General features: G+C 39.2%; 1 protein-coding gene across 1 annotated transcript in view; it reads right to left on the reverse strand.

Moving 5' to 3' along the window:
* Positions 1-13,238, reverse strand: part of LOC132651270 (zinc finger protein 120-like) — a 36,251-nt gene extending 23,013 nt beyond the window's left edge. Inside the window, exons 1-3 of the mRNA XM_060376505.1 lie at positions 12,977-13,238; positions 12,713-12,773; positions 11,096-11,201 (exon numbers count right to left, since the gene is read on the reverse strand). Coding sequence (XP_060232488.1) covers positions 11,096-11,201; positions 12,713-12,773; positions 12,977-13,010 — 201 coding nt within the window. The 5' untranslated portion in view covers positions 13,011-13,238. The remainder of the gene's footprint in view (positions 1-11,095; positions 11,202-12,712; positions 12,774-12,976) is intronic.
* Between the last annotated feature and the right edge of the window lie 654 nt (positions 13,239-13,892).

Below are 13,892 nucleotides of genomic sequence, written 5' to 3' on the forward strand. Positions count from 1 at the left end.
GGGTTTGCTTAAATACTAAAGGTAAAAGGGAGTTTTTTATTAAGTTTGGTTATGAAGGGATAACTGCCCATACTATAGAGGATAGTACAAAAACAGCTACAACTTATGTAAAAACCTAGGCATAAACCTCTAAACAGGTACAAGATGGCCAGGGTATGCTTAAACTCTAAATTAAAAAAGGAGTTTATATAAAGTTTACTTAAAGCATGCCTTTTTAATTGCTCAAGGCAACCAATTTGTCTCAGCAATGGGAGGCCTTCTCTCAGGAAATAGGTAGCAGCTTGGCCTAATAAAACAGGCACTCAAGAGCCCAAAAATGTAATTTTGTTCTATACAACCTTGTTTTGATTTTAACATGATAATGATTGTATGCTCAATAATAATGGTAACTTATATTGCTGATCCCTTTACATGGGAAAAACTCTGAAACTGACTGACACATAAAATATGTCTCCAGTAAGAACTTCAACAATACACGGCCAAGAAATCCTTGGCTGTAATAGTCTCAAAATTTATTATGCCATTCTTTCAATTGGCATAGATAAAAATGGCTTACATTTTAGTTTTATCCTGCACATTTCATACATTTATAATTTTATAACTGCATAATGCTTGTGGAAAGTTGTTATGTTTGCAGAACAAAAGGACTGGACACTAGAGACACTAGATGAAACCTGACAGAAATCATCCTTTGAACATGCTGAGACATTGACATATCTGTTCCAGCATTACAAGTTCCAGCATTCTGCTTGTTCCTTCCTCAACTGCTTCAATAGTGATTTTTCATCAAAGCATGCTCCCAAGAGAACGTTGAAGAAAGCTACTAATTTCACTTTGTCCAGAATTTTAGACTGTTCCAGACAGGACTTTCATTAAGCCTGAAATTTCTCAACATTCAAGGACTAGACCACAGATGATAATGCTTGCTTAATTGGTGATTTTTCCCAATTTCCTTTGGGACCCCTAAAAGGATTTCTGCATGTCCAAAATGTCAGCTAGAAGAAATCCATGAGAACAACAAGGAATGCTTGTTAAATTTTTAGTTAATCAAGTCATAGTTGTGTAAGACACTAGTATAATTTATCTTAGGAGTATACATCCTAGGTTACACAGATAGATATAAATCTGTAGACAGATCGATTACATAAAGATAGGTAGTCTTCAAAAACTTTAGAAACCTACAGAATATGGCTTCAAAAAACCTAAGGCAAAAACCATGCAAATGTTTCATGGCCTGTTCTCTTGTTTCTACATTGTCTCATGCTCAGCTAGTTCTGTTATCCATCCCAGGGCCACTTGTTTAGGAATATTGCCACCATCAATGGAAGACCCTTCCACAGAAACCATCAATCAACAGAATCTCTCACATACACAGAAACCAGCCATTTTTCTCAATGGTTTATTTATTTATTTTTGCTTTACATCCTGCTTGCAGTTCCATACTTCCTCTACTCCTGATATCATCCTCCTACCCTCATTGTCCCTGCAATTCCTTGTCCCATTCTTCTCAAAAAAGGGGACCCTCTCCATACTAACTCTCCTCAGCCCATCAAGCTGCATACAAACTAAGTGCATCTGCTTCCACTCAGGCCAGAAAAGGCAACCTAGTTAGGGGAAGTGATCCAAAAGCAGTCAACTCTGTCCACGTCACAGACAGCCCCCACTTCAACTGTTAGGCGAAAGGCATGAAGACAAAGCTGCCCCATAGCAAGATATATGTCAGATACTCAGGTCCAGTCCATGCATGCTTTATGGTTGGTGGGATCCAGCCATTTTATGATGGCATTCTGTCGAATGAAATCACCATGTGAAAACAACTCAGAATTCTCATTATGATTGAGAAAGCATATTACACACATAGAAAAAAATGACTGCTGTATTTACTGTACAGCCACAGCAACGAGGATTGTGCACAATTATTTGTGAAAGAATAAAGCAAGGCAGAAAAAAATGCCAAGAACAAAAGTCCAACAAAATAGTTAAGTTTTCATCAAGGTATCTATGGGAACTCAGCCACAAAAAAATGTGAAGTAGTCCAATGTTACCTATGATTTTATACATGTAGAAATAAATACAAACATCAAAACTCTCACAAAAATAACTCAAGTAAACACTATCCTGTTCAAATAAACCTCTGATACAACTGATTTTTTTTTTGAACAGTTTCCATGTGCTGGAGCTCTTTGTAAATGGAGGTCATTAGAAATGTGGTCTATGGCACTACAGTCCCCCCACTCACCGTGCGATTTAAGACAAACTCACCCCCTCTCATTTCCATAAAGAAAACAAAATTAAAAAGTAATTTTATGTCTACTTCCTGCCACATCATAGATAGCACAAGATATGAAATCTGCCCTATCTAACTGCAACATAGCCTGCACACTTGAGACACCTTTGCAGCTCAAAAACTCCTTTTATATGTTGGAATTGAGTTCCTTAAATCACATCATTGTGGTTACTACTTGTGGAAAGTTTAAAGGATGTTAATCAAATATTGCTGAAGGTTGATCTACAGTCCTTCCTTGACAAGTTTCTAACCGATGTGTAAATTAATTTTATTGCAAAAAATGAATTTACAAAGCAATGTTGAAAACGTCTAGAAATTTGACCATCATTTTTCCAAGCTGTCTTTCCACTGCATACAAAAATAGATAGCTCATTACATGACTCACATGAGTAATTTTTAAAATTCTGCTGTGGTACAACCTTTACTTTAAGAATTTAGGAGTTTCAACTAAAAGGAAAGCCCTCGCAAACAATAGACTGTGATCAATGTGACCTGAACCAATATATCTTATCTGAGAAATATTTTTCCAACAGTTTGAAGATGGACATATTCTATAATTAGTATGCATCCCCAGGGAGAAAGTAATGCAATTAAATTGTTAATAAAAAATTCTCCTTAATACTAGCATGCATCCAGCTCTAGTTAATGCTAAAAGAGAATACAGCTTTAAAATGATTTTGAATTCCCTATATGCAGTCATCCTTAAGTATCTTTTAAGCTCAGTCCCCATAGTAAACAATTTCAATATGGACTAGAGATTTCAAGTATGGCCAGTGAGGCAGATGGGAGATTTGTACAGTAAAGATGTTACTAGAATTATTTAAGCACTCCTCTCCCCTGATACAGTGTCACGGTCATGTGTGGAATGGAACAGAGGTTTCAAATGATAGGAAAAGTTGAAGGGAGAAAGTATAAAAGCTGGTTTTAGAAGGTCTGACACAAGCTATGTCTTCTCCTAACTAAGCTTCTTAAGAAGAATGCCATCTTGTATCCTTCCAGAGAAGAAATGGAAGGAAACAGGACACATCAATAAATTGATCAGAAACTCATATAATGGGAGAAAATCACGAGGAGTCTCGTGAAACAATGCTGCAAAAGCTGAACATTATTTACCAAGACCACAGTGGCCTTGAAACATAGTCCCATGTGTTGGAAAGAGTTGGCCTCTCCAAATGTGAAGCAAACCCTCTTCAAACACCCTGGCCCAAATCTCAACAGTCATATACCTGGCTTTAGAAAATGAGCTCTTTTTTATTATCAATACCTCAGAATCCTGGGGAAATTTCAATGCTTATTCCCTAGGCTATACTGACTTGGCTAAGTATATCTAAGAAGGGGGGTCAGAAGCACTTATGCCATTCTCCATATATCACCACCCCTAGGAGAGCTGTGTTTCATCAGGCCAGCCCTCAACACAGCAGTGTTTTTCCTGTTCAAATGGCTGTCCCCAGATATCTTGCCCATGTGACAAAACTATGCTTTTCTCAAGAAAAAAACTGCAACTTTTTGGCATACCAGGCTTTAATGTTGGCTGTGATTCTGTAATGCACCATTGAGCAGCTTGATAGATGTCTCTTCTCTGACATGGATATGAGCCAATAGTTGCTATGCAACCAGGCTGTCCCCTTGGTTATGGTTGGAAACAAATTTGTTGATAATCCTCCTGGGCAAGCATGTTTCCTAATCTCTAACCGGCCGCGTTCACATGATACTTATCTATGGGATGATTTAAAACATCCCTTAACTAAATTATACTTGGTGTGACTTGCAGCTTCTAAGCACTGGTAAATCTATTATATCAACAATTCTACTCATTTCCATAACAGGTTTCTACTGAACGTCTACTGAACTCAACATAGATGTTATTTACAACCTCCGCAATTCTTAATGCATCTTACACCTACGTGTCCAATACCAAGGGCAAAACTTTTAGAAGATACTAAAGAAAGTAGGCCTCTCCAAGTTTGGCATCCTGCCACATATGTTTCTACATTCCTGCCCCTGTTACAAATACTTTGTGCATATGCAGCCCCAGAGCATATAATGAAGCAGCCTCCAGAGCACAGTCTACTCCAAGAAACTCTTACACTTTGCTACCTCATTTTGCTAGCAATGTGAAATAATTTCATATTCCCACACTTACAGAGCCATCTCCCAGTCAGTCTCTTGAAACATTTTCTTAATTATCTGTTACCTGGTTAAACTTGCTATTATTTTAACAAAGATGTCTAAATTGTTAAAATATATCACCTACAAAGCCCTCACTTACTAATGGATAGAGGACCCACTTCTTTGTTCCCTTATCACCGTGTACTCCAGAACAAACATCTAGGAATGTAAATTAAGGACCTTGGATTCCAGACCTGGGAGTAAAGTTTAAGGAATTGCAGACAGGTGTCCTGGATCAGTGCATACTCCAACAGAAACTCCCTTGCTTAACTAAACACAATTTTAAAATTTGATTGGATGATCCCAGCATGGATTTAACCCTTTAAATATACAATAAAGCTTACCCAGGGCACCGTTCATATCCTGAACTGGCCATCTCCCTGGTCTCAGAAAATAAAGCTTTCATTTTAACCTTCTGTTCCTGAAGTGAGTTTTCTCAGCTTCCACTCTAAACCAATATAGTGAAGATATTCAGATGTCCCCTCTGTGTTCATGGATAGGACAGGGATCTCTCCCATGACTGCTTCTGGCTGCAGGTTCCCACCTAGCCCCAGGAAGAACCCTACACAGCAGCTCCCACTATTCAGCCTCCTGCTCCACCAGGTTAGGGGCAGAGGACATACACTCACCATGTTGCGACTTTGGAACCCTAAAATTCCCTCACAGCACACAGCAGCTACACTCAGACCACAACATACCAACCATTAAAACCTGCTCAGCTACAGAGCGAACAGGAAGCATGATGTCCAGAAGAACCAGCCTCTTCCTCTGACTGGGGGGATGGCCTCAATGTCCTGAGTGGCCAGTGAGTCTTGAGTGACATGAGCACCTCCCTTAGGATTAGAGTATACTGAAGGAACAAGGCTTAGTGATTCCTGTCTCAGGCTTCCATTTCGGGGCCAGACCTTTTCCAGATCTGCAGAGATTTGTACTACATCATTTGTGCCTGTCTTCCCCTAGCTTACCCTCTGTCATCCAGCACTAAGTAGGCATGTTTCTTCTCTTCCTCCTGGGATTAAGGTGGATAGCTGCTCAGCCTATTATTCAACCTGTCGTAGAGTGAACAATATGTCCCACAGGTGGAAGGCTGCCAAGACTATTAATAATTAAAGAGAAATTTTAGAAAATGCAATGGGAAATTTTTTTCTATGAAATCAGAGGAAAAAATTGGCTGGTGTAGTGGCTCTGTTGGTACAGTGCTTTCCTTGCATTCATGAAACTGTGGGTTCAAGTCCAACACCACATAAAATTTGACATGGTGGCATTGTTTATAATCCAAGCACTTAGGAAGTACACATGGGAGAATCAGAAGTTTAAGAATAGCCTTGGTTAGTGAGTTTATGACTATCCTCAGGTCCTGTCTAAAAAGGAAAAGCAAAACAAAACATGGCTTTTTTGCAGCATTGAGCATGAAATCATTTCTCTCATACATTCCTCACATGCTTTCTACCATGAAGTTACATCCTCCAAGTCCCCAGATGTACTTATGTCAATTAAAATTAAAAACAAACAAACAAACAAAAAAACCGAGAGAACTAAAGGAATGGCTCAGTGGATAAAACACTTCCTGCTATTCCAAAAATAAACCTGAGTTTGATTCATAGTATCCACCTAGGGTAGCTCACAGCAGCTGATCCACTTCCACTGGATCCCATGACTTCTTCTGGCCTCCTCAGATGACAAACACAGGAACCAAACTAAAACAAACAAACTAACTAACTAACAAATAAATAAAGTCTTTAATGACAGCTGCAGCAGGCTGATACCTGTGAGTTCAAGTCCAGCCTGGTCTACAGAGTAATTCCAGGACATACAGGGTTACATAATGAGACCCTGTTCTGAAAAAACAAAAATAAATATGAGAATTTAATTTTTTTTTCAATTTAATTTCATTGCAGTAAAGGCCAATAGAGGCATCAGATATCCTAAACTTGGAATTGCAGTTGGATATGAGCCATGAGATATGGGTGCTGGGAAACAAACTCTGGCCCTATGCAAGAGCAAACTCCTTACCCACCTGGTCAGGTGCTCCTTCCCTTTTGAGGCATAGTTCCATGTCACTTAGGATGGCTGCAAACTCTATATAGCTGAGAATGACCTTGAACTTCTGTCTTTCTGCCTTTACCTCTCCTGTGCTAAAGACTACATATGTTTACTACCATCTCTCACAAAAGTACTGAGGATAAAACTCAGGGCTTCATCCATGTTAGGTAGTCATTCTACCAACTGAGCTACAGCCTCAACAGGAGGCCCATTTCATGTTAATGTTTAACAGAAGCCAGCATACAAAGTGGCTATAGAAGAACATATTTTTAATGGGGTAAAGAAATAGAGGAATACGGATGGCAGGAGAAGTTAATTGAATTTTTATCACATGAAATTTTAGTAATAGGTTAGATTTTCTTGACACCTTCAGTATTTTAGTAGGTACCATGTAGAGGGAAAGAGTATGTGTAAGCTCAGTAATACACTCCAGGATTCTCTGTATTCTGAAATATGAGGTAGGAAAATCCAGAGTTTGATGCCAGCCTAGGCTGTGCTGTGAGTTGGAGGTCAGCCTGGGCTGTGTTGAGACCCAATGTCAAACATAAATTGAAAAAAAAGGCCACATAAATGTCAACTGTTATTCACAAAATGAAAGAGAACCCCTAACTATATAATAGACCTTGTTTTTCTTCCTGTCTCCCTATCTACAGCTACCGTACTGAGCTTTATTTTACCTAGAATGGTCTAGAACTCTTTCTGTGAATCAGGCTGCCCTCCAGCACTCAGCAGTATCCCCCAGAGGGGAACCACCATGCCTGCTGTATCTATGATCTCACCTTTGCTTCTATTACACATTCCACCCTGCCCACCCTGTCCAAGGCCCATCCCCACATCCTAGAATAATCTATTTTATGAGTCATGCTGGCTGTCACTGATGGCCCAAACATGGTCTTTTCCCTCACTTATTAAAGAATCTAGGGTCTGGCCATGATGGAGAAAGGGAAGTGAGGAGGGAGGATATGGAATTCAAAGTCACCCTCTGTTTTATGGAAAAGTTTGAAGTCATCCTGATCTATAGAAGATCCTGTCTCAAAAATAAAAAAAAAAAATGAAAAATAAATAAAAAGGAAAGGGAAAGAAAGAGGAAGGGGTGACAAAACTATCATGGGCCCATTCACTCTTTCTTCAAGTTTTTACAAGCAGCTTTCACATGTATGGCTCTTGACCTCAAAAGACCTGACACATGCACACACCTGCCCTCCCTACCCTACTCTGCCCCAAGACAGGTAACAGTTGGAACGGGTGGAAGATGCAGTCTGAATTTTGACGCCAGATTCACCCAACATGGAGGCTTAAGACCTACCTTAACCACCCTTCCCTTGGTCCAGACCTGGGCTCTGAAGATGCTCTTTCTGGTCATACCCATTCTAAGACCCAAGCCAGAAGCCCCACCCTTGTCTGATCCCGCCTATCCTTACACTGGAACATGCCCCTCCACTAGCTCCTCCTCCATTTCATTCAGACTCTGGCCTTAAGTCCCACTGCCCAGGACTCCAACCTCATTCCCATTCTCATGACTCCATTGGTCAAATATCACAAGAGCCGACCTTCGACCAGTATCATTGGCTGCTTAGATGACAATCTTCTTCACAGCACACCTTCTCCCACCTCAACAGTTACCAGGGCTGAGACTGAAGTAGAAAATAATGGACATCTCAGGACCTCTCATTATTGGGGAGGAATCCCATAACCAGGGTCCAGCCTTATGGGTCACGTATCAAATGGCCATGTCTCTTATCAGTCTTCTGTGGTGGACCTAAGGGGGTGGCAAATTGATTGAATCTCCTTGGGATGGGGGAGGGCAGCTGCTCCCTTCAGTGGATGAAATGGCACCTGCAGACCTGTCAATGGTTTCTGGCCCCAGGAAGCCTTCAGAGAGAGCCTGGCCTGCATGGGTTGCACAGATGTGATCACGGGCATTGGAGAAGCAGTAAAAGGACAGGGAAGCTCTGCTCTGTGATTGTGGCGCTCTCGATGCAGGTAAACCTGCTCCAGATGGCCTCTTCTCCTGGAGGCATCAAGTGCTGCCAGGCACTGCGGGGGAAGCCAAGCTTAGGGCATGACATGGGGTCACCTCACCTCCACAATCATGGTAGAAGCATGGACAAAGCATTCCCAGCTCTGAACGCTGGAACTCGATCCTCATCCCACCACGTTTGCAGTCTCCCTCCACATCCCTCTCAGGGCTTCTAGGACCTCATGTTTCCTCTTCACAATTCCCCACACAGATCAGTCCCTAGACATCTCTCACAGGACCCCTCTCTCAGAACCTGTCCTTGGCTTCCCATACACCAATCTATAGAACTGCCCTTCACCATGTGTGTCCCTCACCAATCCACCAGCAGTGTCCCAGAAACCCTCCCATCTGTACTTCCATTTCCTTTATTTATGTCATCCTAAACCCCTCACTTGTGTTTGTCTTATGTGTCTGGCCTGTACCCAACATCAGAACCCTGTACCCTTTCCTTCTGACTCCTCAACATCCCATGCCTTGCCTCTTAAATGAGAAGTTTCCCAACTGAATCCACAGACATCAGCTCAGCCTGATCATTTGGCATTCCTCCTCATCAGGGGCACCACCATAAAAATCATTTCTTGTCTTCTGAGAGGACTATACACTGTTGATGATTTTGACCCATCTAGACCCCAGCTTCCTGAAGAAATGAACACGCAGGACTTCCCAGAAGATAATGCTGAATCCCACTCCCCATAGGCGTACCACGGTGTGCTGGCCTGAGAATTGTTGATCATCATAACATTGGTTACCTCACTACAAACAGCTAGCGCCAACTACTGTCAATGCAAAAGAGCTGTCCATCTCTTTCTCTTCCATCACTTTCTGTGCTGTGACTATACCAGTTTAAAATCTGGTCATAGAGGCCAATTCTTGCACAAGTCCTTCTTCATTTGTAAGCCCAATAAGAGACAGAGAGACTGGAGGACACTCATTCAGTAGCCTGTTTTTTCATTTTCACTGATCAGTCAAGGTCCAGCCTGTAAGAAGTTTTAGAACTGTTTTCCCAGCACAGGGCAGCAGGGGTAGGATTGGGTTTTCAAAGAAATTCCCCATAACATGGCATGAGGCAACCCTGGGATCTAGGAGACATTTCTCTATACAGAAATAAATAATCAACAGCATTTGAGAAAAATGAAAAGACATTCCCAATGATATAGAATCACTGGGGATAAGAAGAGATAAGGGCAGTGATACATTTAGAGACAATCAAATATAATAGAAATCAATAACTGACCTTTTAAAAAGATAAATATAATTTAAAAAGCAATAGACCATAGGTATAGTGACTTGGAAAAAGCTCAGGCAAATCCCTGGCAGAGGTAATGGCATTCATAAGATACTGTGTGACCTTCCCTCAAGTGTGACATTGCTTAGTTCTGTAACCTGACACACACAGCTACAGTGAACAGCCTTTGTCTCAACCCTCAGGACTGGCATAAATGTGTAAGTGGATTAGACATATCTGCAAACGACAGTCCTCCAGTTGGATATTCAATATACATTGGATCAAGCTAGTCTCCCCAAATTGTACACTCACCAATCTGGTTTGTCTTCATTTATCTGACATTAATTCATACATGCGGTGAAATAACAAAATCATGATCAGAACCTTTTTTAAAATGCTGACATCACAGTTGGCCTAATCTATTTCTGCCTGTGATGTGCATAATAAGCCAGTCCTCCTATTCTCAGCTGAAATCAGAAGCTGAGCTCTACATGCATATTTTTTCCTGTGATTGCAATGGAGAGTTGACTATATGACCCCAATAAGTAATTTTCAAACTCAGTGGTGGTACTGCCCTTTAACTGAAAGTTTTATTTACCTTAATCAAGATGACAAGGTCATTGTCCTGAGGAGTAACAGACTGGGATCAAGGTCATCTGAGTCAATGTAGAAGAACTTGACTCAGAAACATTTTTCTAGAAGCCTTGAGCTGCAGCCGTTCTAGAATTTACATCTTTCACAGGGAGAAATCACTTCCTACATCTAAAGTTTAATGAAGAAAAACTTCTTCAAAGATAGAATGCATTCAACTCTGTATACTGCTTAAAGAGGAACTGACCACAACAGATTTTACATTCCATGTATGTTGTCACCCTTAAATCTCTTTTTTAGGTTCAGGTTCCAGGTTAAACTTTGAAGAATTCCAATAGGGACAGAAGACTGAAAGTCTAGCCCCATAAGCACACAGAGTTTTAGAGAGCAAATCTATCTTCTAGACAATAATATATAATCTAAAAGGATTTATGATTGTGGAAGTTCTCACATATACAAAGGAGAGAGAACACTAATGTAGAAAACATCACAGAAAAGTTAATTATGAACACTGTGTTTGCAGTTCTTAGATGAAACCTAGACTGAGCTATTCTAACTTCAGAATACAGTGGCTTTTGCCCCTGACGAGTCTGGCTCAGAATAAAGCCACAACCACTTATATGCAGGACCAAAAAGATTCATTTCAACTAGCTCTAGCTACAGTCTCTCTCAGGAGAGTTCCATTCATTAATGACTAACAGGAATCTGACCCTATGCTGCCTTGGAAACAGAACATTGGAAAACACAAAGTAGTAAATACCTTAGCAAACAATTGCTGGTTCCATGGCTCTGAATTTCTGGAGCTACAGGGAAGACTATATATACTAGCCTGGGCCAGTTTCTCTCCACTATGTGTTCTTTCATGCCTGCAAAAACAATTGGTACATATGTAAGCTCTTCCATATTTAATAAAGTGATAAATGTTCTTATCTGTATGAGTTAATTTTATAATTTGTCTAATTGTAAAGAAAAATCAAATCTTATGGTTTTATCACTTTGTTCACATTCGTCGTTTTCCCCTTCATTATGGAATGTTTTGTTTCTTTGAAGATACCTGTGATGGTGAGAACATTAATTACATGGCTCACATTATAGTGTACTTTACTATGAGGATTTTACATATCTTTATTTGGAAGAACTCAGTGCTATATGATACTGATTTGCATTAATAGATTTTTCTATAGAGTGAGTCATATTACATTAGTAAAGTGAACCAGGACTAACAGAAGAAATTCCACATTCATAGTACTTCCAGGGATTTTCCACAGTGTAAGATCGTAGATGTATTCCCAATGAAGTTGAAAAGGTAGTTAATTATATTAGTTTAACAGAGTAGTAATCCCTCAGGTAGAACAGATTTTGTGAATGTGATACACATTTACAATTAACTTATTAACAATTAATTATTTAACTAAAATGAAATATAGATTCACAGTGTTCTCATTATCCAATTTTTTATTGTATAGATGTATTGGATATTTTAGAATGTAGTGACCTATGATGTTGCAAATGTGAACTTCACTTGGAAAGAGTATACTTTGCCAGATTTGCACTAAGAAAAGTCTCTACAAGCATGTGATGTTGGTGACCTACAAGAACCCCATGCCTACAGGTTGAAGAGTGATTTTTTTACTATTTAATAGTAATTTAACCATTATTAACTAATTATTAATTAATAATAAAGGAACTAATCTTGTATCACAGTCAGAAATTGTACTCAAAGTGGGGACTGCTACATATTTTTCAACTTTATTCAAAGAGAGAAATATGTTGCTTCATTTAGTATCCTTATGCCCATGTGGGTTGCAATTATTCTGACAAATGATATACCTATCAAAAGAAAAAAAGTAAGTGAAAGATTACCACATTCACACAGTTTGACATTCTGTTACTCATGGACATGTGCTTTAAGGATTAAGGTTTCTCCACAAGAATATTCTTCACTCTTACAAACTGCCTCCCTTACTAGCAAGTACATGAATGAGTATCACCAGCTTTACTGTGGACTATTTGCTTATTAGAAGATTATTGGACATATACTTATCACTTATTTAATGTGTATTCATTTTGCAATGTCTGAGTGTCATGAGATAATACATTTGGAGTTCTACAGCATAGCTCTGATGTACCTATGATTCTAATGGTTGATATCTGTTAATCCATTGTTCTCTTGTCTGCTTTCTTAGAGGAATGCCTTGCAAACACAATTCATCTGACATTAAGGATTTGGACTTGTGAGAATTTAATAATCATCAATACACTTAAAGTAGTGCTTTTTTACACTGTTGCTTTTATTTATAATTTCTGGGACACATTAACATTCCTTCAGAGGCACTGTGAAAATATATATTTGCATCTGTTTGCACATGAAGATTACCTTCCAAGTCCTCCAGAACTTTGACAAGGTTCTTCAATATTATGGTGTTCCCAACTGTAACCTAAAATGTGTAACAGAAAATGTATGATCTATTATAAGAAATCCCACAAATATAAAGTTACTATCTTCTGTGAACTGTAGAATGATGCCTGAGTTAATCAGCTTATTCTTCCTTCATTACAATTAAAATTACAGAAGAACCTCAAAAACAACAACAACAGTTGCCCCATTGTTTTAGAAAGTGAAGTAAATTAGCAGTCTTACCTATAGCAAACAGGTTCCAGTATGTCTCCAGCATCACATCTTTATAGAGACTCTTCTGGGAAGGATCCAGCAAAGCCCACTCTTCCCGAGTGAAGTTCACATGCACATCATCATAGGTCAATGCATCCTAAAATATTCCATACATGTGTACAACAGAAACCATGATAGTGGCATCACTGTAACTTGTATATATCATGGAAAATATATTCACAAAAGTCTCATGCTTCCTCAAGTTATTTCCTGACACAGAGGTACTAATGAAATTACTAAGTCATTTTAGAATGAAAATTAATAATAAGGTTCACCTCTATATTTTCCTCAGCTTTTGCATAGGATATGGCTGGCAAAAGAAATGCCAATTCACAGTCAGAAAAAGAGAGAGGCAACCAACAGAAGAAAAGTACTGAGCACACATCCAAAAACTTGTATGAACAATTACTAACTACAAAAATTGATGTGCAAGCTGTGAGTGTTGTCTCATGCATTTAATCCTATCACTTTGAAGGCAAAAACAGGTGTATCTCACTGAACTGGATTCCAGCCTGATTTATGGTTATTTGTCCTAGGACAGGCATACATACATATTAAGGCCCTAAATCCACTACAATAATCACTCTAATAAACAAAAAAGAATGTAAGAACTCCAGGGATTTTCCTGAATTCTCTACAAAGAAGTATAAATCCACACGAGCTCTGTATTGACCTTCTAAAAACCTGAAGGGTCCCAGTTTAAACGATAATATTAATAAGATCTTACTAAAAGAATATGCATGTTTAAACAGTTATAAATGGACAAATGAAATAGTAGCAATTCAGGTGTTGATCATACATAAGCAACACAAGGCAGAACAAATGGGTCAGCAGTGAAGAGCTCCTGATGGTCTGGAAAATAATTGAACACAATTGCCAGTATTTA

The sequence above is a fragment of the Meriones unguiculatus genome (assembly GCF_030254825.1).
Source record: "Meriones unguiculatus strain TT.TT164.6M chromosome 13 unlocalized genomic scaffold, Bangor_MerUng_6.1 Chr13_unordered_Scaffold_44, whole genome shotgun sequence".
Classification (NCBI taxonomy): Eukaryota; Metazoa; Chordata; class Mammalia; order Rodentia; family Muridae; genus Meriones; species Meriones unguiculatus.